The 27,120-nt window shown below is 39.4% G+C and overlaps 2 protein-coding genes across 4 annotated transcripts in view; both read left to right on the forward strand.

Annotated features, from left to right (window-relative positions):
- Positions 1 to 1,603: 1,603 nt before the first annotated feature.
- Positions 1,604 to 17,798, forward strand: LOC127426306 (uracil-DNA glycosylase-like). Of its 2 annotated transcripts, XM_051673047.1 has the most exons (7): positions 1,604 to 1,802; positions 2,397 to 2,591; positions 2,667 to 2,762; positions 2,917 to 3,014; positions 3,144 to 3,232; positions 5,750 to 5,928; positions 17,264 to 17,798. In XM_051673047.1, the coding sequence occupies exons 1-7, from the start codon at positions 1,704 to 1,706 to the stop codon at positions 17,402 to 17,404; spliced, it is 897 nt and encodes a 298-aa protein (XP_051529007.1). In that variant the 5' UTR covers positions 1,604 to 1,703; the 3' UTR covers positions 17,405 to 17,798. The 2 variants fall into 2 exon arrangements, with proteins under 2 accessions (XP_051529007.1, XP_051528997.1); XM_051673037.1 differs by lacking the exon at positions 1,604 to 1,802 and having other exon boundaries at positions 2,014 to 2,591.
- Positions 17,799 to 18,066: 268 nt separating this feature from the next.
- The window catches only part of LOC127425993 (MLX-interacting protein-like), a 53,060-nt gene continuing 44,006 nt past the window's right edge, over positions 18,067 to 27,120 (forward strand). For both annotated transcript variants that reach the window (XM_051672406.1, XM_051672411.1), the window contains exon 1: positions 18,067 to 18,568. In XM_051672406.1, coding sequence (XP_051528366.1) covers positions 18,264 to 18,568 — 305 coding nt within the window. In that variant the 5' untranslated portion in view covers positions 18,067 to 18,263. The remainder of the gene's footprint in view (positions 18,569 to 27,120) is intronic.

Below are 27,120 nucleotides of genomic sequence, written 5' to 3' on the forward strand. Positions count from 1 at the left end.
TTCTCCACCCTTCCTCCAGACTCTAGGACCTTGGTTTCCAAATGAAATACAAAACTTGCTCTCATCTGAAAAGAGGACTTTGGAACACTGGGCAACAGTCCAGTTCTTCTTCTCCTTAGCCCAGGTAAGACGCCTCTGACGTTGTCTGTGGTTCAGGAGTGGCTTAACAAGAGGAATACGACAACTGTAGCCAAATTCCTTGACACGTCTGTGTGTGGTGGCTCTTGATGCCTTGACCCCAGCCTCAGTCCATTCCTTGTGAAGTTCACCCAAATTCTTGAATCGATTTTGTTTGACAATCCTCATAAGGCTGCGGTTCTCTCGGTTGGTTGTGCATCTTTTTCTTCCACACTTTTTCCTTCCACTCAACTTTCTGTTAACATGCTTGGATACAGCACTCTGTGAACAGCCAGCTTCTTTGGCAATGAATGTTTGTGGCTTACCCTCCTTGTGAAGGGTGTCAATGATTGTTTTCTGGACAACTGTCAGATCAGCAGTCTTCCCCATGATTGTGTAGCCTAGTGAACCAAACTGAGAGACCATTTTGAAGGCTCAGGAAACCTTTGTTTTGAGTTGATTAGCTGATTGGCATGTCACCATATTCTAATTTGTTGAGATAGTGAATTGGTGGGTTTTTGTTAAATGTGAGCCAAAATCATCACAATTAAAAGAACCAAAGACTTAAACTACTTCAGTCTGTGTGCATTGAATTTATTTAATACACGAGTTTCACAATTTGAGTTGAATTACTGAAATAAATGAACTTTTCCACGACATTCTAATTTATTGAGATGCACCTGTACTTAGATAACGATGCTTTTAGGAAACGTACTGTAGTAACCTAAGTACAATTTAAGTGTTCAAGAGCTTCGGGAAACCCAACCCAAGTATCACCTGTGGAAACATCTGTCTGGTTCTTTCTACAGAATAAATTAAATTCATAACTGCTGCAGTGTCTGGATCCCAATAATAACTTCGTGCTGATGTGCCAAAAGATGAAAATGGATTTCTTTGTTACTAAATCCTAAACTAAAGTATGATTTAACTAAATCATCTACATCCATTTCTTGCATTGATGAAGCTGCTGGCTCAGCGTTCAATTGTTGCGATAATGACGTGCTGTTTCTGGTCATTTTGACTTAATTCTCAATTCTCAATTCTTAATTCTCAAAATATTCCGACTTTAATCTCATAATGCTACGACTTGATTCTCGAAATATTACTAATCTCGTAATGCTGCGACTTTATTCTCGAAATATTACTAATCTCGTAATTCTGTGACTTTATTCTAGAAATTTTGACTTCATTCTCAAAATATTTCGACTTTAATCTCGTAAAGCTACGACTTTATTCTCGAAATTTTGACTTTATTCTAAAAAAATACGACTTTATTCTCGAAATTTTGACTTTATTCTCAAAATATTGTGACTTTATTCTCGAAATCTTTTTTCTTTTTTTACGTGGCACCAAAACGCCGTCGTAGAAAACACACAGTTACACGTTATAAAACGTTGTAGACACAAAAGAAACATAGCCTACTATGCCGGCACCCCACAACCTCTGTGCTGAATATGCAATACTTTACGTCTTTCTACGTCGTAGACGTCTGGCGGGAATTATATCTTATCCAACGCTTTACACACACACCTCTCTCCCTAGCTGTGGAAGTTTATTTAGTTTAAATAGTAATTTTACTTGTAGAAATGATTGGACAGAAAAGCATTACATCGTTTTTCTCGCCAACGAACAAAAAAAGATATTTGGACGAGATATCGACATGTCATGGGGATGCAAGGGATGATGTGAGTAGAAAAAACAAGACATGCCTACACATATTTCTTTTAAATGAAAGCGACTGTGATTTAAAATTCATGTTTGTGTGACGGGTTTTTATTGCCAGATATATTTTCAACCGGGATCATTAATGAGAAAGTGGGATTTTGGTTTTTCCATTATTCCCGCTAAAATGCTGTTTCACAATTCCGGAAATAGTTTTACGTCACTACCAAAACAAAAGCTAGTTGCAGATTATTCAAAATAACATGCTGCGAAAATGTTTGTAGGGCCAGTAAAAGCGAAATCAATCTAAACTCATTTATCCTGTTAGTTGCATCAAACTCGCAAATTCTGTTCTTTATAGCATTTGGTGGACAACGGAGTAGTTTCTGTATTATTTCAGTTGTATTTGACGGGATACATGGACTTAAAATATTTGATGTCGTTTGAGTTGACAGTCTAATAGTAATGTGCAAATGAAGCTTTGCTGAGTTATTACAAACGCAACCGACACAATGTTTCCAAACACCGCATTTCTTAGAAATGTAAACGTACCCATGCCAGGATTTTTTGTCAAACGAACATGGAATTCGACTAAATACACAAAAATATCGCCACAGGTGAAAAAGCAAAAGTTGGAGAGCAGCAACGTTACATCCTCGCCTTCACTGAGTCCCAAACAACTGGAACGGATCGCCAAAAACAAGGCGGCGGCTCTGGAAGCACTGACGGCACACCACACTTGCCCGGACGGGTTCGGAAAGAGCTGGCGGAACGGGCTCAACGCAGAATTCGGGAAGGCCTACTTTAAATCAGTAAGGGTTTGCAAATGGGAAATATTTATTTATTCGGTACAAGGAGAGTAATAAAGCATCGTTTTTCTTTTGCAGTTAATGTCTTTTGTTGCTGAGGAGAGGCAAAAGCATACCGTCTATCCACCTCCACATCAAGTTTTTACCTGGACACAAATGTGTGACATAAAAGATGTGAGTCATGTCCACACATAAAGCTAGGGAAAATAATAGGTAGGTCAGTCCTTTGCATGTGAGGAGTACAATTTCTTTCATCGTTTACCCTGTGGAGTGGACCCCTTATAATATCCCACTGTCCCAGCCATGATCATTTTCCTTGTGATGGCAGGTAAAAGTCGTGATACTTGGCCAGGATCCTTATCATGGACCTAACCAGGCTCATGGATTGTGTTTCAGCGTCCAGAGACCTGTGCCACCTCCACCAAGGTATTACCTTGCAAGCATCTTTTGAACACAGTTGAACAGGCACTATAATATATGTTATAAATTATGATAAAGGCTATATGATGGATATTGTTGGTTTAAATGAAATGTTTTGATACTTGCTATTCACAGCTTGGTGAACATGTTCAAAGAACTGGCATCAGACATAGAAGGCTTTGAGCAGCCTGATCATGGAGATCTTACTGGATGGGCAAAGCAAGGTGTACTTCCCCCTCTGCTCCGCTTTTGATTTCTTGAAAATTCCACTACTATTGCAAATTTTGGTTTAGAAATAGCAGTTTTGTTTCATCAGCAGCAACTGCAATGTTTACAAACCCCTACAGTGGTGTAATCAATGTTGTTGTGATGTCATGAGTATTAATTTGGTCTGAACTGAAGTGGCAACAAAATAATCATCAAACTTTTTATTAGAAATAAAATGTAATCAATCTTTTAAATAATTAACATAGTTAATTAGCATTTTTCTGTATATGTTCAATCTGCTTGAACAGTGCAGTGAGCAGTTCTTCTTTTTGCAATTTATGTGTCTATATGTCCATGTGATCATATATTAAATTAATCTCTTTTACTTTTATTTCTGACCATACTGCAGTTTATTCATTTTTCTTATCCACTGACCTACAAAATAACTGATTGTTTTGTAGGTCAGTGGATAAGAAAAAAGAATAAACTGCAGTATGGTCAGAAATAAAAAGTAAATTAGATTAATTTAATATATGATCACATGGACATATAGACACACATTTTTTACCTGTTTCAAATAATATCAGGAAACCATGAAAATCATAGGAAAATGTAGGTCCCTTACATTTCAGAATACATTTCCCCCATCTGTCTATTAGTTTGTTCATTGCAAAGTCAGGTTTATAGTCTTTTTTTCCCCCCATGCAGGCATATACCACTGTCTTGTTTGGATTTCTAGTAATCGTATATTGTTAATTGGGTTATTAAACCAATATTAATTGGGTCATGAAAATCAGGTTAAGGCATTTAAATATCACATACACTATATGGTCATAAGTTTGTGGATACCCCCTTTTAATTAACATGTTTGGCTATTCCATTAATTCGAGTCAGGACAAATCTTAATGCTACAGCAGCATGCAGTGGCATTCTAAAGAATTGTGTGCTTCCAACTTTGTGGTAACAGTTTGGGGAGGGCCCTTTTTTTGTTCCAGCATGACAATGCCCCTGTGCACAAAAGCAAGGTCTTTAAAGAAACAATGTACTGAGTCTGGTGTGAAAGATCTTGACCCCACTGAACACCTTTGGGATGAATTGGATGCTGACTGCGAGCCAGGGTCCATCAATCAACATAAGTGTCTGACCTCACTCACTGATGCTCGTGTCTGAATGTGAGCAAATACATGCTACAGACCATTTCAAGGACTGTTCGTTGGTAACGTCAAGTGACGTCACTGTTCCGTGAACATTTCCTGCTTGTCTAAACGGAGACCTTTTGGCAGAGATGGGCCACTTCTATTAAAATGATTGGAAGAAATTGGAATGCCCAACGGCAGCCAACGGTCAACGAAAAAATACAGCCTCATCACCGCTGCCTTTAAACACTGAACGTGCCTCTCCTCGGGAGACCTGTCTCTACCTGCTGGCATCTTCGCGGGTCCAGGAACGGAGCAGTGAGGGTCCAGTGCGAGTTAGATGCGTTGCCGGACCCGCTCCCCCAGCGCAAGTTGGATGCGATACCGGGGATTGGAGCATGCATCGCGACTGGACTGTTCGAGTGAAGCTGGCGCCACGCGACTCGGACCAATAACATTTTACTGCTTATTTTTATTTATTAATTTATTCCATTTTCTCCCAATTTGGAATGCCCAATCCCCTCTACTTAGTAGGTCCTTATGGTGGCGCGGTTACCTCAATCCGGGTGGCGGAGGACAAGTCTCAATTGCCTCCGCTTCTGAGACCATTAAACCGCGCATCTTATCACGTGGCTTGTTGTTCATGACACCGCGGAGACTCCCAGCATGTGGAGGCTCATGCTACTCTCCGCGATTAATGCACACCACATGCCCCATTGAGAGCGAGAACCACTAATCGTGACCACGAGGAGGTTACCCCATGTGACTCTACTCTCCCTAGCAACCGGGCCAATTTGGTTGCTTAGAAGACCTGGCTGGAGTCACTCAGCACACCCTGGATTTGAACTCTTGACTCCAGGGATGGTAGTCGGCGTCAATACTCGCTGAGCTACCCAGGCCCCCATTTTACTGCTTATTTGAAATATGTTCTTTTATCATAATCTTGAGGAACCGTTTTGGAGATTTCAGTCTTTCCCCATTGACGTACATAGGAGCTGCACTGTCATGATGCTTGTTTACATAGAAAAATAGCTGCCTAAGAGCATTCCAAAAATGGCCGATGAGTGGACTAACCTTGAAAAAGAGACTTTGTTGAAATAAATACGTTTGCACTGTTCTAATTAATTTCTTTTTGTTTACATTCTTGAAATGGTTTATATTCCAACAAGTGGAAAGACTTTCCAGAAGATTGGAAGATGTTATAGCAGCAAAGAGTTTATTCACCCATATGATTTTGAAATGAAATGAATGTTGATATGAATGTTGTTTTCAGATGTCTACAAGCTTTTGGCCATATAGTGTAAATGTAACACGACCAAATTACAGTAATATTGGAATATTCTTGTGCATATAAAAATGGTCAATGAAACATAACCCCCTTATGAATGGCTTTTGTAGGAGTTCTGTTGCTGAATGCTGTGTTGACTGTGCGTGCACACCAGGCCAACTCTCACAAAGACAAGGGATGGGAGATATTCACAGATGCTGTGGTAAACTGGCTCAGCACAAATTTGCAGGGTCTTGTTTTTCTTCTCTGGGGCTCATATGCTCAAAAGAAGGGGGCTGCCATCAATAAGGTATGTGTGGCAGATAAAACTTGATCTTCAGTTAGAACCTGAAAGGACTCTACAATATTATTTTTTGATATTCAATAAAATAGAATTTTACTTGTCAAGCTTTAATATGTGATGAATTACTACACTGTTATGCAAAGATAAAGCACAATAACTACAGTTTTCATCAAAATTGAGTTATAAAAGGGGCCTCTTATAAAGTGCACAAGTTCAGACTTGATCTTAAATTTCATAGATTTGATCGTACAACAAAAGTGATATATAATATGTAATAAATAACTTATGCATGCTCTATGTATAAAGCTTCTCATATTTGATACTTGATTTTCTAAAGTCACTACATAATCAACATGAACACTTAGCTGATAAACCTGTTGAATGCAAAGTATTAGATGTCTACTGGTGAAAGTTTCTGTGCTCTTCTGGAAGTAGAAGAATTTATAACATAATTTCCATAATGGCTGCATTTGTATTGTGATGCACAAAAATGTTGCTGTGAAATCTTAACTGATTTTGATAAAGTAACAACTAGATAAAAGTTTGTGGACAAACATTTGGTTGGCTTGAAAAAGCCTGGTCTGAAAGTTTAAAATAGAAAGATGATAGATAGACTACTCTGTTGCTAGGGTGATCCCATTTGGTTGCTTGGCAGTAACCAGGGTGATGCTAACAAAGCTCCTTGCTAGCCTGAGTCAAACGAGCCAACCCGGAAATCTCTACGATGTTTTGGTGCAGAGATATGGGTTTTGTTACTCAGTTGCTAGGCAGTTACCAGGGTGATACTCAAAAAGCTCCTTGCTAGCCTGAGTCAAATGGGTCAACCCGGAAATCTCTATGATGTTTTGGTGCAGAGATATGGGTTTTGTAACTCAGTTGCTAGGGTGACACCATCTGGTTGCTAGGCAGTTACCAGGGTGATACTCAAAAAGCTCCTTGCTAGCCTGAGTCAAATGGGTCCACCCGGAAGTCTCTATGATGTTCTGGTGCAGAGATATGGATTTTGTTGCTAGGGTGAGCTCATTTGGTTGCTAGGCAGTTGCAAGAGTCATACTCAAAAAGCTCCTTGCTATCCTGAGTCAGATTAGCCACCCGGAAGTCTCTACGATGTTCTGGTGTAGAGATATGTATATTGCTACTTGGTTGCTAGGGTGAGCTCATTTGGTTGCTATGCAGTTGCCATGGTGATACTAACAAGGCTGCTTGCTAGCCTGAATCAAACGAGTCAACATGAAGTCTGTATGACATTCTGATACAAAGATATCCCACTGAGCCAATTTGAATGGAAGTCAATGGTGTTTGGTTGCTAGGGTGCTCTAAATGGTTGCTAGGGCATGGCTAAGTAGTTTTCAGGGGGATATTTAAAGGCTGCTTGCTAGTCTGAAAAAATCAAAATTTGAAGTCTGTACAATGTTGTGGTGCAGAGATATGGGTTTTGAAGTACGGTTGCTAGGGTAAGTCCATCTGGTTGCTAGGAAGTTGCCAGGGTGATACAAAAAAGGCTGCGTGCTGGCCTGAGTCATACAAGCCAACCTGGAAGTCTCTACGATGTTGTGGTGCACAGATATGTGTTTTGATATTCAGTTGCTAGGGTAACCCCATATGGTTGCTAGGCAGTTACCAGGGTGATACACACGAGGCTCCTTGCTAATCTTAGTCAAATGAGCCAATCCGAAAGTCTCTACGATGATCTGATGCAAAGATGTGTTTTGCTACTCGTTTTCACACCTGGCTCGTTTGGAGCATTTGTTTTGGAACCTGGCACGTTTTCTCCCTTTGGTTTGTTCTTTTAGGCGTACATGAACACTGCAATCGCACTCTGATCCGTACCAAAATAAGCGGTCTCGGACCGATTGCAAACTAACTCTGGAGCGGTTCGCTTGTGGTAAGAATGCAAACCGACCCAACAGACCAATGAACCAAACAATATCCCTATAAAAACTATGTACATAACGGGGATCTTTGGAGAAGACATCTGTAGATCAGCACTTCTCTGTAATTCATCATCAAAATGTGGATAGCTTTTTGGCAACTAAATTAGATATAATTGCACGTTTAAAATAGGAGCTGTTTTATAATTCCTGAGGTAATTTTAGTACGATCGTTTCTCTCTTTTGGATAGTGGCAGAACATGGGTAGGATGGCGTTAGCAACTTTTTGACAAATAAAAAAACATTTGTACGTGGCTTTACTCTGCTGTTTGTGTGTGTGTGTGTGTGTGTGTGTGTGTACATGTGAGAGAGGGAGAGAGAGAGATCTGTGAGAACAGCACGTTTCAATGGAGAAATAATGCAAAAGCAACTAATGACGTATAAAAATAAAAAATAACCATGACGGAAACTTTACAACTCATATCCATCCGAGTGACGGATAATTTGTATTTGGAGCACAACCTCTAACTGACAACGCTCAAAAATTCTCAAAAATTTGTAATGGTTGACACATTTTTTACAGCCATATAATTTTAACCAGTATATCAATGGATGAGCTAAATCTTGGAACAGCGAACAAGTTTTGGTCTGTCTTGAAATGTTGCCTTGTGAAAGTGAACCGAACCAAGAAGAAAGTGCAACATTGTAACAAATTAGTCCCTGTTTTTCGGAACAAAGCAAACGGTCTACAGGTCTGAAAACGCCCTAAGACATTCTGGTGCAGATATATGTGTTTTGCAGTTTGGTTGCTAGGGTAACCCCATCTGGTTGCTAGGCAGTTAGCAGTGTGATACCAGCAAGGTTCCTTGCCAGCCTGAGTAGAATGAGCTTACCCAGAATTCTCTACGATGTTCTGGTGCAGAGATATGTGTTTTCTTACTTGGTTGCTAGGTATACCTCATCTGGTTGCTAGGCAGTTGCCAGGGTGATACTAACAAGGCTCCTTGCCAGCCTGAGTAAAATGAGCCAATCCAGAAGTCTCTATGATGTAGGGCTGCAACTAATGATTATTTTAATAATCGACTAATCTAACGATTATTAGAAATATTATTCGACTATTCGGGCGATTATTGCAACGATTAATCATTAGCTCAAAACCGACTATTCAGCTTGTGCCCCGACTTAAAAGGTTGTATTAAACGTGCTTGCTAACAATAAAGAGGACAAAATCATCTTTTAAAAATACCTCTAAATGACATTCACTGAATTAAAGGGAAAAAATACTTATGTTTAATTCAGTAAAAATTGCACTACAAACAAATCCTATTGTTATCAAGTGTATTTGTCTTTTTTTTTCCATTTTAAAATTGTCTAAAAATCCTTAAAACAAGATACATTTACTTGAGAAGTAATGTATAAGATATTTAGACTTGCTTTAAGAGAATGTATCTTAAATATAAGTGTATTTTGTATATAAGTGTATTTTTTAATTTGGTTATGCTTCTGCGAGTGCAGTAAAGACAAAATACACTTATATTCATGATTTATTCTCTAAAAGCTAGTCTAAACATCTTAAATGCTGCTTCTCAGGTGAATGCATCTTTTTTTTTTTTTTTTTTAAAGGATTTTTAGATATTTTAAAATATTAAAATTTTTAATATTATATTCAACATTCTCAGATAAAAAAAAAAAAAAATCTTCTGCAGTATAGCTGCTAAAGTAAATGTACGTTATTTTAAACGAGTTTTAGATATTTATATTGGAAAACAAGCCAAAACAAAAACAAATAATACATTTTTTTTTTTTTTTTTGCAGTGTATAATGGGGCGAAGACTACCCTCTCTCACCTTTTTATTCACTTCAATCCATCTTTAACTCACAAAAAAACAAACTCTCTCTTATTAATAAAGCTGTGTTTTGGCAATTTTCTTCACAATAAGAAATGCACAGTGACATATTACGATTCAATAAATTGCCATCGCGTTATAATCTAGCTGCATTAAGCGCGTGCACTCAAAGGATGAGCGCCCCGCAACAGTGTGTACCTCAGCCGGGTGCAGTTTCAATCTCTCCCCCTTAGATCGGGACGCTTCGCGCAACTCATAGAAGAGGTGCTGACCGCACAGAGAAATGCCAGTTTCCTTATTATTTTAACTTTAATAAAGCTATAACGCATTAAATAGAACTGCATTAAAGATGTAACGCCGGGATGTTTCCTTTAAAGACGCTCGACACGCAAGTTTTGCATAAGCTGAGCGTCAGCTCTGACTCTGCTTATTCCACAACAAGAGTGCTTCTGTATTTACCTATTTTGTATTTTTGCGTTATAATTCCCTAATACTTTGCGATCTACATCACCTGAAGCTGTTTGGGAAGTTTAGAGTGCATCTGGACTGTGAGATGTTTTCTTCCTCTCCTCAGTCAGGTGCGAGCTGCAGTACTGCTCTTGTGTGCAATCATTAGAGTTTCATATGATCTTATGTTACGTTAAGATCAAACGACTATTTGGCAATGAACATTTTTGTCGACAATTTTTTATTGTTGACGTTGTCGATAACGTCGACTAATCGTTTCAGCCCTACTATGGTGTTCTGGTGCAGAGATGTGTTTTGCTAGGGTGACCCCATCTGGTTGCAAGGCAGTTGCCAGGGTAATAAGTAAGGCTGCTTTCTATCCCGAGTCAAATGAGCCAACCCAGGAGTCTCTATGATGTTCTGATGCAGAGATATGTGTTTTACTACTCGGTTGCTAGGGTAACCCCATCTGGTTGCTAGGCAGTTTCCCAGGGTGATACTAACAATGCTTCTTGCTAGCATGAGTGAAATGTGCCAGTCCGGAAGTGTCTACGATGTTCTGGTGCAGAGATAATTTGTTTGCTACTTGGTTGCTAGGGTGAGCTCATTTGGCTGCTAGGCAGTTTCCAGGGTGATACTAACAATGCTTCTTGCTAGCATGAGTGAAATGTGCCAGTCCGGAAGTGTCTACGATGTTATTGTCAGAGATATGTGTTTTGCTACTTGGTTGCTAGGGTGAGCTCATTTGGTTGCTTGGCAGTTGCTAGGGTGATACTACCAAGACTGCTTGCTATCCTGAATCAATCAAGCCAACACTGAAATCTGTATGACATTCTGATCCGAAGATATTGTTCAGAGCCATTTTGAATGGAAGTCAATAGGGTTTGGTTGCTAGGATGCTCTAAATGGTTGATAGGGCAAGTAGTTTCCAGGGTAATACTTAAAAGCTGCTTACTAACCTGACTCAAAGAGCCAATCCGCAAGTCTCTACAACATTCTGTTCTGAAGATATCCTTCTGAGCCATTTTGAATGGAAGTCTATTTCCAAGGTGATATTTAAAGACTGATTGGTGGCCTGAGTGAAATGAGCCCACCCCCATGTCTCTACGACATTCTGTTTGGGAGATATGATCCCACAAAATTTTCATGGACGAGACCCTTGCCATAGTAATCCTATGGAGCATTTTTGGGCCGGTTTTACCCCCCCCAGGTGTACATCTTACCCCCAATCTCATGTAATGCTCCAAAACTGCTTGCTAGGCTGAATGAAATGAGTCCGGAGATATGAACTGACAAAATTCGGCGCAATGCAAAGTCTATGGGATTTTTTGGGACGTTTTTTTGCCCCCCAGGGGTACACCGTACCCCCATCTCTTAGAAAAGTCATAGCACAGGTGTTATCAATAGGCCGGTCGATTTGACACCTAATTCGTGGGTCTAAGACAAATGATGCGGGATGAGTTAGGTGCCGAAATTTTGTACGGAAGTAGAATAATAAGTATGTGAGATTATAATAGTGATGCTTTGCTTCGCAAGCACCACTAAAAATATTAAGTTTAAATAGTAGATCAGTAGGTTGGCTCTTTCAAGACAACCTAATGTTTATATTATTGCTGAAATTTTGAAATGAGTATTTGCTGTATTAAAGCAACTTGTGCTTGGTTAAAACTTTGTATGTTATTTTATAGAAAAATTGCATTGAAATGCATGTATTAAAGGTTAATTCAGCAATTTGGGGCTAATTACACTAACTAATTAATTGTGTTTCTGTGAAGAGTGATCTGAATGGTGATGCATGAGATGAAGACTGTACTCATAATAGTTTTCTATAAAAATTGTTTTTATTATACATGGTGTGGGTCACCCCCTTCAATGTGTTTTGCCATGTTGAAATGACATGACCCGCTGTGTTTCACTAAACGTCGAAGTTGGCTCATTGGCTGCCGCCTATGTAGATACGCTTGGCTATGCTTAGTGCAGTGTTTGGTGATGCGAAGAGCGAAAAGAACACAATGGAACATATTTATTATCATGCTTTAGAAGCAGAGACAACAGAAGATTCAGTAGCGTTACTGCCGAAGAAGCAAAAAAGGCCTGAAACAATAACGGTACGTTTCCACTGCCGCGTTTTGAGCGAAGGTGAGCGAGCATTTTCAGTTCATTCCAATGGAATTTGAGCGCCGCGCTCGCGAGGTGCATTGGGGAATGACAGTGCTGCGGAGAAAGAATTAACGGTACATTTCCACTGATGCGTTTTGAGCGAAGGTGAGCAAGTGTTTCTAATTTATTCCTATGGAAGTTGAGCTTCACGCTCGCAAGGTGGATTGTGGGAACAAATGAAGAACGAAAAATGGCAGGTGCCAGCCAATTACTGAGATGAAAGCAGTCATCAGGGCTTGACAATTAGGACTGCCCGATGGCCCGGGGCCAGTGTGAGAGAGATTCGGGCCAGTTGCTAGAACTGTCACTTGCCCGATCGGGCCAGTGCTGCATTTATAACATTAGTGCAAGAAAACAACAAGTGAGAGAGCACAACAATTACACTGAGCGAACCAAGTATTCTAACCGATGAGCGAGCGCGATTCTATTTAGCTCGCAAAGTTGCGCGAGCGCATAATATATACTGGATGCGCCAAGGCACAGTCGTGTGCAGACACTGAGCGCACTCTCCTAGCACTGTCCTCGCTCTTTTCCAAGTGTCTTAGCAGCAGCTTTTATCAATGTGTAGAAAATAGAAGGAAAGAAAACCCCACTTAATGAATTTTGTTGCGGGATTGCACGTCTTGTGCAACATTTGAAGTATCCCTGCACATTCCGTGTTCACAGTGTGCGAAATCCCTACATTTTTAGTTTTTACATGTTGGTGAAAAGCAGTAATCCACACATTGGAACACAAAAAAATCAACAGTTTCATTCTATAGGATTGAAAATCCATGTCTCTCCGTGCATATGTCTCATCATCATATCTCTCTGTACAGTGTAGACAGTTTAATGTGCATGCGCTCTCAATAAGGTACAGAGCGCTTGTTTTATCAAAAACAAGCGCTACAGTGAACAAATTCACTGTAAAAAAAAAAGCTAATTTTCTCTCATTAATTTGCCTTTAGAGATGAAGCGCCAAATGAAACGTAATACATTTTGTTAAACCCCTGTTATACACATGCCTGGAAATCACGAGCTGCTCAGTATCCAAAATGTAAGTATAGATTTAATTAGTTTCAAAATGTAATCATTAATACGACATTATAATGGTGTTTGATATGAAAAGAAACAAGATCACTATGGCTATTAGGCTATTATTATCAGAGCTGTTTAGCTGCAGGGTGAATATTAATATTTAAAACAGTCTACTTCATATCATCCTCATGAAACACCAGTTTCATTTCTGGACCGTACAGGTATTTTTGTTTTTGTGCTTTGTGCATCAGACTGTGTTGGTCTTTAGGTTGTCTGATTTCATGTTATATACAAATTCTTAATTCGCAGATTAGGCCTAATATCTCCCTTATGTATATTACACGTCGCAACCGATTTGGTGGCAAGTCTCTTCTCAGGGATTCATATGTTTATTACATTCAGCCAATAATCACATCTTTAACTCAGTGATTAAATCTTTGATCCTGTGTGTGAATACATTACACATGGCTAAAAGTTGCATGACTAAATGGGTGACCGAAAACCCATCATCTGCACAACAGAACTCTTCACTTAAAAACTCATGTGTAAATGGCAGGACGGGTGAGGTTAATATGATGTATTTATGAATTTATATCTGTAAAGCTCTTATATGGGATTACATAAGGCATAAATCATATCTTCAAATTATAAATGTGATTCAGTTTAGGGGGGACATTGTCTTAAAAACATAATATATGGAGAATTTTTTTTTTTATTTTTTATCTTTGGACACATTTTTAAAGCCATGATGGTAAAAATAGCTATTTATCATTTTTGTGTTGGGGCCAGTGAAAATTTTGCCAGGGCCAGTAAAAATTTGAAGCACTGGCCCAACCGGGCCAGTAGAAAAAATCCTTAGTGTTGAGCCCTGGTCATGATAGCTTCAACACCTGACGATAATGATAGACTTTCTGCTGGACTGAGTGCTTAAATCACATATTTTTGTTGAATTGAGTCTTTTAACAGACTTAAAATAAATCAACACAGTTTACATACTTTTGGCATGTGGAAATAAAGTTAGCATCTTTCTGTCTGTAATCGCCCACATATATGATGATGGAATCTACAGAAAACTCATATAAGTTTCCCTCTGACTTTTTAAAATTACGTGTGTAGTCAATGTATGTTAGTAATGGACAGTTTCAGCGGTGTTTACAAACGCAACCGGAAAGCAACGTGTAATTTTCTTTATCACAGCTATGGTAAGGGGAGCCCATCTACCTCCACCTCTATGAAACGGCATATGTCTTCATTCGTTTAGTGCAAAGTAGCTTGGCACAGCGATTGTTGTGGATTTTGTGTAAACCATGACTTTGGTTGCTTGGAAACAAAGTTCACCAAATACAGTATTCATGGACATGATAAATTCAAAAACAATTCTGTATCGCTAGATAATTAAGGTTTATTTTACGCTATTTTACTCTTCTCTAATTAAGGTAATTTCTGTCTTTTAGAAATAACGTGAAATCTGTCAACGTGAAATCTGAAAAGGGACAATCTGTCCTTAACTGTAGAAGTCAGTTAGTTTGAATTTTGACATTTGTTTTTAGGCAAAGCAATTATATACGTCGATAGATGGCAGTACAGCATCTAACACCACTGTCATATAGGTACTTAAAGTACACAGAGAGCAATGCTAACGCTAGCTAGAGAACTACTGAATGCCCCTTTAAATATAATACAAATAATGATTTTCTTTAGGTTCAGAAAACAGATCCATGTAAAAGTGCACTCTAACTTTTGTCTTTGTGTCATCTTGGACTTACACTGACACCTAGCGGCTTGGATGCAGCATTATTTAAAATCAATAGTTTTCAGTTTCAAATGCCATTTGTAGAAATTTAGTATTCACAGTCAGCCATGATTACTTTAATCAATGAGGGAAATTGAGCGGCCTTGGTAGCTCAGTGGTAAAAGACGCTGGCTACCACCCCTGGAGTTCGCTAGTTTGAATTCCAGGGTGTACTGAGTGACTCCAGCCAGGTCTCCTAAGCAACCAAATTGGCCCGGTTGCTAGGGAGGGGCAACCTGCTAGGGAGGGTAGAGTCACATGGGGTAACCTCCTCGTGGTTGCTATAATGTGGTTCATTCTCGGTTGGGCACGTGGTGAGTTGAGCGCGGATGCCGCGGTGGATGGACAAGCCATCGTGATAAGATGCGCGGGTTGATGGTCTCAGACGCGGAGGTAGCTGGGATTCATCCTCTGCCACCCGAATCACTACGCGACCATGAGGACTTAAACGCGCACTGGGAAATGGGCATTCCAGACTGGGTGAAAAAGGGGAAAAATCCAAAATAAATAAATCAATGAGGGAATGTGTCAAATTACAGGACGGTTACTGAGATTAAGCGAGTAGTATTCAGCTGGTCATGTGATTCTAACATGGCAGCCCCCATGTAGAATAAAACAGCTTTTATAAGGTTACTGATATGACTGAAGTCTTCATTTTAATGCGAGTGTTTTAATGTGAGTGGTCATGATTTCTTACATATATAGCAAAATTACAATTCTTGTACAAAACGTTTTTAATGAGGAAACAAATCACTGAGTGAATCTTTAAATAAAACTTTTCTGACTATTATTTAATATCCCAGGCCTTACAGGGTATTCTGTCTCACCATATTAGGATATTTGTGTGTCCTGTAGGTGGAGTCTATGCACTCGTTTACATGTTTACATGATTTGCAATTTACAGAGTGAGATGCATTTAGGAACCTTTTTCGTGCATATGGACTTTTTATAAATCGCTCGTACGAACATTAATGTGTACATTCACATTTAGTATCATTCTACATACGTCTTTATACATAAGGCTCCAGGTTTGAACTTTAAACACCTGAAAAGCGCTGCAGAGTTCTGCTTGTAGCGCTGGCGCTTCCCACATAGTGGATAATTCATCTGAATCATTAGCTGACACTTCTAAAGATCAGCGGTAATGGATTAAAAGTTTAAATTATTTTAATTTTGAGTGGCGTGTTGACAGACCCTCCACAGGAGAACTCATCAATCTAGATGGCTGCAGTGGTCCCTCATCAGTGCCATGTATTGTGTGTTTTGGTGATAGTTCAGACTTTACGTGTTTCTGCAGTAATTCAATTGCTCCCACATAGGCTGCAAAGTACTTAAATTTGGGTTTGTTTTGTACAACATATAGCGTTAAGATGTCCTTTCCCCATCACTTGCGCTGTGTCTGAATATCCATACTTCCCTACTATATGGTATGCCAAAAACAGTATGCCAATGGAGTAGTAAAACAGAATCCTCAGTTTTCATAAAACCATAAGTGAAAAATACCCGGATGACCTACTATTTCTAGTGAGATTCTGAAGTGCACAGGTGAACCGAAAGTCGGATGGCTGTAAGTGATATATGTACCAAGAAAGTTGTTCCTTAAATGGTGCTTGTTTAACAAAACCATAGTAGACTATTTTCATGGTTATGTCATATAATCTGGTCACGGGTCAATAACCATGTGTCCGGATGAAGTATGTCCGGAATCTATGTATACTACTAGCATGCATACTTAAAGAATGTACTGTTTCACTGGCTGAGAAGTGCATCCTACTGTGACAGTATGCGATTTCGGACACAGGGTTGATTGCTGACACGGAATCGCTGCTTGTTTGTGGTGCGTGCATCAGTGGAATGACTCCAGACACATCGCAAAGGTTCCACCCTACTCCAACCAGTGTTCAGAACTCAAATGGAGCTGAATAACCTAAAAGTCATAATCTAATGTCAAATTGGTAAATGTGTTAAAGAAAAATGAATGAGTTAAACATTTTAAATTAATCGCATGCATTAAGTTAATTTTGGCAGCTCTAATTATTATCCAAAACATAATATATTATTTTATTATATTTGTCTCTGGACAACTAAATTTTTGAAGCCACCATTTCAGTGTTGATGTAGTTACTGTGTTTTGGCTTTGTAGGGCAGTGTTGAAATGTTCCAAGCAGATGGTTATACATGTATGTTTTCTCATTGTTGACTTGTAGAAACGACATCATGTTCTGCAAGCAGTCCACCCCTCGCCGCTATCTGCTCACCGTGGCTTCTTCGGATGCAAGCATTTCTCAAAGACCAATGAACTGCTGCGGAATGCGGGGAAGCAGCCTATTGACTGGAAAGCACTCTGATGTTTCACTTTTTGATTGAATGAACCTTGCAGACAGATGGAATGTTGTTGGTCCTGTTTTTTGTTTTGTTTTTGTTTCCTATTTGAGTGATCAGTGTGTTCCTTCTCAGTACACTATATTTGTTTTATATACTGGAAGGGTAGGTAAATAGTTTATATTAATTGCTTTTCATTTAACACTGGTTATTTTTCATGCACTTTTGCATTTATCGCTCTGAATTTTGGTTTGTTCAAATGATCATCCATGTTATTTTAGCTAAAAGCAACATCTATTTTATAAAGAGGAAGGTTTCTGATCAGTGTGCATTTTAAACCATTGTAATTTTACAACACTAACAGCAGGGGTGAAAGTGTTTGTTATGCCTGTAAATACAATAAACTATTTTCCACTGACCTTTATTGGTTAGACAATCTAAATGTGTCTTTTAAGTAGGATGGACTCTGTTTAACGTTATCAGTAGCTATTAAAATATTTACAAACCAAATGATACTTTTAGTTGTAATAAAGAGAAACGGGTATTACAAAGAACGATGTTTTGACTGACTTGCACAGTTGTTCCCCGCATAGTGTTTCTGTATCTCCCAGCGTTTGTGGGTGTGCACTCAAGTCAACCAATCGTGATCGGGTCGGTCATCATGAGGCAATGTCTGTCTCGAGTTCACGAAACCTCTTCAACAAGTTTCAAGTGATAGCATTGAGGCTAATGTTGAGGGCGTGGAGTAGTATGAGGGCGCTGATATAGCGAGTAAAACTATCTAACTTAATCCAAAGGTTTATAGACCAAGGACAGGACATGACATAAATCACAGTATTATCGTTATATTTCAGCAGAAAGTTGAGGTGGTATTTACTGTTCACTATGGCTACGCGAGATACACGGCAGTACCGAATGATTATCAAGAAAGAGCAAGACGATGATTCTGATACAGAGGAGTCGAATATTTCATTTAAAAAACTTGATGGACGTGAGTCACAAATCATCCACAGCGGTCATTTTATGGTATCTTCTCCTCATACCGATCACCCCCCGAAGAAAGGTTACGACTTCGACACTGTTAATAAACAAACCTGCCAGACGTATCATTTCGGAAAGACTAGCACATCGCATCTCTCCATCGATGCTTCTCTGACAAAGCTCTTTGAGTGCATGACCCTTGCTTACAGGTGAGTTGGCTAGTTAACCAAAAATAAATCGAGTTTATTTTGATCTTGTTGATCTTGAGCAATGACTTAAGTTAGACCACAATACTCGTCATTCTACCAACTAAGGCGTGCATTACCATTAACACACTAGCGCGCTGTTAGCCGCCCAAAGGCAGTTGATCGTTTGTTTTTAGCAAGCTGTTTACTGCCCACCTTTGTTTCTTTGTTTGGTCTTTGTTGATCAAATATGCGATTCAAGTTCCCCGTTTAATGTTATATCATTTCGTTTTCAGGCGTTACTCTTAAAAATCCTTGTTATTTTAGCTAATTTTACAAAATTAACGCCATGCTTGTAAAATAAGACGCCCTTTTGTCAGGTCACGAGTTTTAATTTTGGAGAACTGTGCAAATAATATTTTAATTTGTAACCTTAACAACCAATCAAGCTCATCACGGAAAGAATGGCATCAAATATTTTAAACCACTAGCCATGTTATTCTTTTGTAAATAAATGTTATGTATGGATACAGACATATAACTGGTGTGCGACAACGTTGACTTGTAGGCAGAGTATCCGGGCATGTATATTTGAACATAACTTGCAGTGCTGCATTTGTCCAAGTGAAAATTGGCAGGTTATTTAATTTCTGCATTAGCTTTGTGTATCTAGTTCTCGTTTCTCTCATTTAAAACCAGATATTTACTGGCAATTATCATGAAACTGCGCTTGAACCACTAAAGTGAGGATTTGTACCTAAGAATCCATTATGAAAATTGAATACAATAGATACACGTGTTCCGTCTTGCACATAGATTACAAAGGATTTCATGTTTTATTTGAGATTTTAAAATAATTTTCCTGGTTAAATTCTCATTACCACAACATGCTCGGATCCAAAATTAGGACTATTAAATGTAGTACAAACAAAATAAATAAAAATAAAAATTGGACTCGGGGGGACCCCTAGTGTTTCATCAACTAGATTACTAGAAACTGAAATAGAATAGAATTCTATTCACATTACTGCCCTGACACAAAGCAACATTGTCCATTATCTGTCTAAGTTTTAATAAATAATCCAAATTTACTAATTATATGACCGTTTACTAATTTAATAATTAGATTTACCAGAGAAAACAATGTATTGGAACATATGTAAATCTTTTGGTTTAAGCTACATCTTATATATATCGGCCACAACATTAAAACCACCTGCCTAATATTGTGTTGGTCCCCCTCGTGCTGCCAAAATGGCACCAACCCGCGCATTCTGAGATGATATTCTTCACACCACAATTGAGAGCGATTACCTGAGTTACTGTAGACTTTGTCAGTTCGAACCAGTCTGGCCATTTTCTGTTGACCTCCCTCATCAACAAGGCATTTCTGTCCACAGAACTGCTGCTCACTGGATATTTTTTGTTTGGGCACCATTCTGTGTAAATTCTAGGGACTGTTGTGTGTGAAAATCCCAGGAGATCAGCAGTTACAGAAATACTCAAAACAACCCATCTGGCACCAACAATCCTGCCACGGTCCGAATCACTAAGATCACATTTTTGACCCATTCTGATGGTTGATGTGAACATTAGCTGAAGCTCCTGGCCTGTATATGCATGATTTTAAGCACTGCACTGCTGCCACACAATTGGCTGATTAGATAATCGCATGGATTATTGTTGGTGCCAGACGGGCTGGTTTGAGTATTTCTGTAAAGGCTATCTCCTGGGATTTTCACGCACAACAGTCTCTAGAATTTACTCAGAATGGTGCTAAAAACAAAAAACATCCAGTGAACAGCAGTTCTGTGGACGGAAATGCCTTGTTGATGAGAGAGGTCAACAGAGAATGGCCAGATAACTGCTCTGTACAATTGTGGTGAGAAGAACAGCATCTCAGAATGCCATTCTGAGATGTGGGTTGGCACTGTTTTGGTGGCACGATGGGGACCTACACAATATTAGGCAGGTGGTTTTAATGTTGTGGCTGATTGCTGTATATATGAGATAAACAAGCCATCAACAGCATAAATATAATATTACAACTTGCATCTGCAATGAAGCGAATGCTCAACGGAGCTTGAACAGCTGAACTTGTTTAGAGAGTATTGTGAGGATTGCCCCGTGCATGAGCCCCGGTAAACTGAAGCGCTTTTTAATCACCTATTTTTAAAAGTGTCTTCTATACACTGATGAGCCAAAACATTATGACCACCTGCCTAATATGCTGTTGATGCTCCGTGTACCACCAAAAAGCACAGACCCCCTGAGGCATGGACTCTTAAAGACCCCATAAGGTGATCTGTGGTATCTGGCACCAAGACTTTAGCAGCAGTTACTTCAAGTCCTGTAAGATGCCAGGTGGAACCGCTGTGGACTTGTTGGTCCAGCACTTCCCACAGATGCTCAATCGGATTAAGATCTTGGGAATTTGGAGGCCAGGACAACACCTTGAACTCTTCATCATGTTCCTCAAACCATTCCCGAACAATGTGTGCAGTGTGGCAGGGCACATTATCCTGCTGAAAGATGCCACTGCCATCAGGGAATACCATTGCCATGAAGGGGTGTTCCTGGTCTGCAACTATGTTTAGGTAGGTGGCATGTGTCGATTTGACATCCACATGAATGGCCGGACCCGGGGTTTCCCAGCAGAACATTGCCCAGAGCATCACACTCCCTCCACTGGCTTGTCATCTTTCCACAGTGCATCCTGGTGCCATCACTTCTCCAGGTAAATGGCGCACATGTACACGGCCGTCCACGTGATATAAAAGAAAACGGGACTTATCGGACTATGCGACTTTCTTCCACTGCTCCAAGGTCCTGTTACGATGCTCGTGTGCCCGTAGGCGCTTTCAACTGTGGACAGGGGTCATCATGGGCACTCTGACCGGTCTGCGGCTACGCAGCTCCATACGCAGCAGGGTGCGATGCACTGTGTTTTGTGACACATTCCTCCTGTAAACATAATTAAAATGTTCTGTGACTTGTGCCACAGTAGACCTTCTGTCAGTTCAGACCAGACAGGATAGCCTTCATTGCCCTCGTGCATCGATGAGCCGTGGGCGCCCAACACTCTGTCGCTGATTTGTTTTGTCCCTCCTCCGACAGCTGTTGGTAGGCACTTACCACTGCTGACCAGGAGCACCCCACAAGCCTTGCTGTTTCAGAGATGCTCTAACCCAGTCATCTGGCCATAACAATTTGACCCTTGTCAAAGTCACTCAGGTCTTTATTCCTGCCAATTTCTCCTGCATTCAACACATTGACTACGAGAACTGATTGTTCGCTTACCATCTAATCTTCCCAGACCTTGACATGTGGCCTTGTTAGAATATGATCAACATAATTCACTTCACCAGTGAGTGGTTATAATGTTTTGGCTCATCTGTGTATATAGCCTATATATGTGCCTTATTAGCTATATTAACAACATTAGTATAATGTTATAACTTAAATCTGTGAATCAATGAAGTCAGGAAATGCACAGTGGAGCTTGAGTTCTAGATAGAGCGCATAAACGGATGCAAGCCCTTTCATATTGTTTGACATGAATAAACTTGTGAATTTGTGAAGGCATTTCAAGATTGTAACTTAAGTTGGGGACGAATGGACGAATTGTTACACCTAGTTGTGGTGTGCGTTTGGCTTAAATTGTGCGCTAAATGGGTATCTTATGAATACGCCGTTACCATAATGCACTCTGTAGCACAAAATCAAGAAGTCTCTAAAAAATGGACAATTAATACGCCCCTGTGATAAAGAATCCACAACACAGATACTAAAGGTCTAATATTTCATTATATTCATTAAATGACATTATTTCAGGTTTTCGTAAGGTCTTTTATGAAAGTTGATATGTTTACTGCCACCGTGGTGGAGTGGTTGTCACGGTGATACTCTCAGCTCTCTCTCTCTCTCTCTCTCGCTCTCTCATTCATATATATATATATATATATATATATATATATATATATATATATATATGAGAGAGGGAGAGTGGAAGAGAGAGAATGCAAGTGTCTTATGTTTGTGGACTGATTAAGTGCTCATGAAAGAGTTGTCTTCAGCTGTTTTTCAAATGTTGAAAAGGTCTCAACAGATCAGGTGGGAAGTGCAATCCACCACTGAGAAACAGTGAATGTGATCTGGAGAGCGACACCAGGCGTCGCTCGTTCTTAGATTACAGGCAGCAAGAGGGGACATAGACCTGGAGGAGTGTGTTGAAGAGGGTGCTGTTCCATCGACTGTCCTTAAGGCCAAAGTCAAAGCCTTGAATTTAAAGTGGGCAGCTACAGGTAGCCAGTGGAGTGAGATCAAGAGGGGGTTGATGTAGGCCCTCTTTGGTTGGTTGAAGACCAGACATGCCGCTGCATTCTGGACCAACTGCAGTGGCTTAGTTGTGCTAGTGAGGAGGCCGGCAGTAGTCAAGTCTTGATATGAGAAAAGCTTGGACTAGGAGATGTTCAGCATATTAAGACAGGAAAGGTCTGATTTTCCTGATGTTGTGTAGTGCATTCCTGCAAGAATGGGTGGTAGACGAGATTGGCCAGTGAAGTTTAGCTGGTCATTAAACACCACTCCCAGGTTCCTGGCTGTTCTGGTTGGTGTTAATATTGTTGAACCAGTATGAATTGAGGTTGTGGTCAACAGAAGGTTGACAGATTACCAAAAGTCTGTCTTGGCAAGGCTGAGCTGAAGGTGGTGTTCCTTGATCCAGGCTGAGTTATCTGAAAAGCAGGCTGAAATACGAGCTGAGATGGTGGGGGGCTGGAACAACAGGTGGAGCTGCGCACGTAAATAAAAGTATCCAACGAAAATAAACACTTATAGGCTCTTAATGATTTATCTCTATAGAGAATATATGAATACCTGAAGGCAAGCATGGCTGGTTTGTTTCCTAATATCTAACATCATTCGAACAGAATTTTAGGAAAGGGTGATGTTCACTTTAAAAACCCATTATTTTGGCACATGACAGTGTTGTAGCTGTTTTCCTCATCAGTGGTGAATAGAATGTTGGGCTGTCTTTTCATATGAGATGTCTGACTTCCTCCATAGCACTTTGGTAAAAAAAAAAATAAAAAATCCATTGAGTCACCTAGTATGTGGTCTGTGCCGCAATTTTGAGTAGCGCAAGTGATTCCGCTCTGCGCTCTCCTGTCTCTGGAGCACAAATATTGGGAAGCCTGCTGGACTCGTGCACACTTGTGTGCTCTAGAGATACTGTGTGTGACACTCACGTGAGACACAGATGCGTGTGTCAGATGAGAAACATATTTAGCGCTTATGAAGTGCCGAACACAAGATGAATGCCAGTGAATTGCTGAATTTCATAAAAATGTTCAGTTCCGGAAAAACCTTGTCCATCACTCTTCAATTCTCTTAGTCTCACGTGAAGCCCTGCCCACTAATAGATACGCACACGCAGCGTACATGGATATTTACATATAGTGATATACAGTACACGATATAGCAAAATCTCTATCGATTGACACTTTATACGTCGCTAGGGCTGGGCGATATGACAATGTATTGCGGTGATGATATAAAGTGCAAATCAATAGAGATTTTGCCATGTTGTGTATATTGCTATATGTAAATATCCTTGTGCGCTGTGTGGGCCTATCTATGTGGGCAGGGTTTCACGTAAGACTGAGAGAATTTATGATAAATTGAGAGGGTTTTTATGGCATTAAAAAGTTTTCGGCAGCCGCCCAAGCAAATTTAATGGCATTCATCTCATGATCGTCGCTTCAAAAGCTGAAAAACATTTCAAGATTTCTCGTCTGACTTGCACATCTGTTTCACGTGAGTGTTGTGCGTGCTACCACTGGAGCTCGCAAATGCGTGAGAATCCAGCAGGCTTCCCGATATTTGTGCTCCATTTACAGTAGAGCACAAATCGGGATCGCTCGTGCTACTCAAATCATTTGTGACCCAGGAAAACCTCTAATGGAGAAAGACGTCTCCACAGAATGGGATGACTCCCAAACAAGTCAAGAAAATGAAGAGGAGCTTGTATTAAAACAGGTGGACATCTGTGGTGGTGGTTCACAAAAGCTGGCACAGAGCAGAAAAATTTAATCTGCAAATTGTGTTGCACGACTATAATAATTTGTAATACAAGCAATCTGTTTTACCACCTTAAAATGAAGCACGCAAAGGAATATTATTAAAACTAAAAGATGAACCCTGCATTAATTCTGCAAGAAGTGTTTATTTTCGTTGGATTTGTTTTTTACTTACTGTAGGTATTATTTACTTTGTTGCATTGCTTTGAGAAGATCTTGAGTTTCTTGAGGAAATTTGATAATAGGCTAATAATAATAATATTTGTTAACAACATATCAAACTGAAATGTTTCATCAATTAGCATTTTGGTAAGGTTGATTTAAAAAAAAAAAAAAGTTTGTCCATTTCCAAGTAAAGGAAAAAAAATATATAAGTAGTATAGAAGTAGTTTTCATTTATAATGTTGTCTATGTAATTCAGTGACTGGAGTTTCCAAAAATAGTCATTACAATGTGGTTATTTCATATAAATTTTTTTTTTTGATTTTCCAGAAAACTTTTACTATATTGTGATTTATCGTTATCGTGATATAAAATTACTCATCATGATATAAGATTTTGGTCATATCGCCCACCCCTAATCGTCACCACGATATATATCGTCATATCGCCCAGCCCTACGTCCAAGCGTTGATCCCTGAAGAACACCAGTAGTTAGATTAGACTTTTTTCAGTGTAGCGCCATATTTGATTTTTGACTTTGGGAATGAATGTGAGTGATAGACTTACAGTCTCTTCAATGGCATGCACTATATAAAGCTGTATAAAGCTATTAGATCAAATATAATTTACACAACTCAACAGATCGAACGATCAACACTAATGTAAACAGCGGTACAATCCCTTGAAGAGACTAAGGGGGATTTCACACTGTTTGCTGCTGTCCGATTCCGAGTGCGATTGTTCCCGGTGCCCCCGCAGCGTTGGTCTGGTTTCACACTCACTTGATTCTGTCGAACCCTGGTCCATTTGCGTTCATCTAACATCATCACAAACATGCATGGAGAACACAATGCGACTCATCATACTTTTTTATTTTTTTATTTTTTTTATTTTTTTTTATTTTGGTGCCATTATGCACAGCAGAGTGAACGACAACTGCGTATATGTGCGCTTCATGGCATAACTCATCAGATGTCCAGGGGAAGGCGGCTTGCTGCTGCTCGCAAACTGCGTTTTTTGAGGAGACAACTGATTGCAAGGAATTAATTTGCATCTTTGTTTACACTGCACGCTTACACTCATGTCCAAGGTGAAGTTATCGCCACTGTCATCTCCTGTTATACCCTATATTTATAACCTATAATAGTATTTACATATAGTATTTATAAGATAGATAGATAAATAGATAGACAGACAGTATTTATAGTGTTGACTGTACTTGTATGTCATTGTGGTGTCATTACATTTTTGGACTTTCAGGAATGAAAAACGCATGTGCAGGATACTTCCTGAACAAGTGTGCACCCGAGTCCGAGTTACTTTCACATTCACGCGAATCGCGCTACAGTTCCATTGCAACCAAACTCGGACCACCTCCTACAGGTAGTCTCGGGTTCGGTACCGCAGTGCGCTCCCCGGTCCGCATGACAGCTTTCACATTACCAATTTTTCATGCGAACCGTGCTGTGTTTCGAACTAAACTGCCAGTGTGAAAGCACCCTCCGTCTGTCCCTCAGAGCCTTGTTTTCATTTCCGCCAAAAATTTAATATAAATCAATCAACTGTTTTACTTTGTAAATTTAGCTAAAAAATTGGCTTTGTCCAAGATGATTACTTGTATTAAATATTTTTATTATATAATTATAATTATTTTTTGTATTTTTACTAATCAGCAACTTCGAAAGTTGGCCAAAGTTTGATGTGTTGCGGTTAGGGTTGGGCGATATGGCAAAATAAAATTAAATCTTTATTTTTATCAAACTTATGGACGATTCATGATTAGATTTTTTTCAACTTTTAAATGTACTCCAACATGATACAAATTGTATGTTCTTTATTAGAATGCAAGGCAATCTGGTTAGAGAAATCCAAGTTCTTTTCATTATAGGAAACAAAGGCGTGCAAGAAAAATGTAAAAATGCACCAGAGGGGGAAGTTGTCAACAGAGTGTAAATGTAAAATAATTTAAAATCTAATAAACCCAGATGTTCAGAAATAATAGAATAAAAAAGCTGCAAAATAATTCTTAGCCAGTGTAGGTATTCATTTTATCTAAACCAAGTAATCTATAAATCATCATGTTTATCAAGAAAGTACTCATTGTATATCAAACAATTTGTGTGTATATTCATAAACCCCAGCAGACAGAGACGCGCCTTCTACGCTGGTTCACGCTGAGCAGCGCAGCAATATTAATTAAATAATTTATCATTTATCATTATAATTCAGCTAGCAAAATTTGTCAAAAATGATCGCTTGCCAAATGTTGGCTATAGATGCAGTACACTTGAAACACGTCACAGAACAAAGCAATAATTAGCAATCTATCTGAAT

This window comes from Myxocyprinus asiaticus, chromosome 3 (genome assembly GCF_019703515.2).
Source record: "Myxocyprinus asiaticus isolate MX2 ecotype Aquarium Trade chromosome 3, UBuf_Myxa_2, whole genome shotgun sequence".
In the NCBI taxonomy this organism is placed as follows: Eukaryota; Metazoa; Chordata; class Actinopteri; order Cypriniformes; family Catostomidae; genus Myxocyprinus; species Myxocyprinus asiaticus.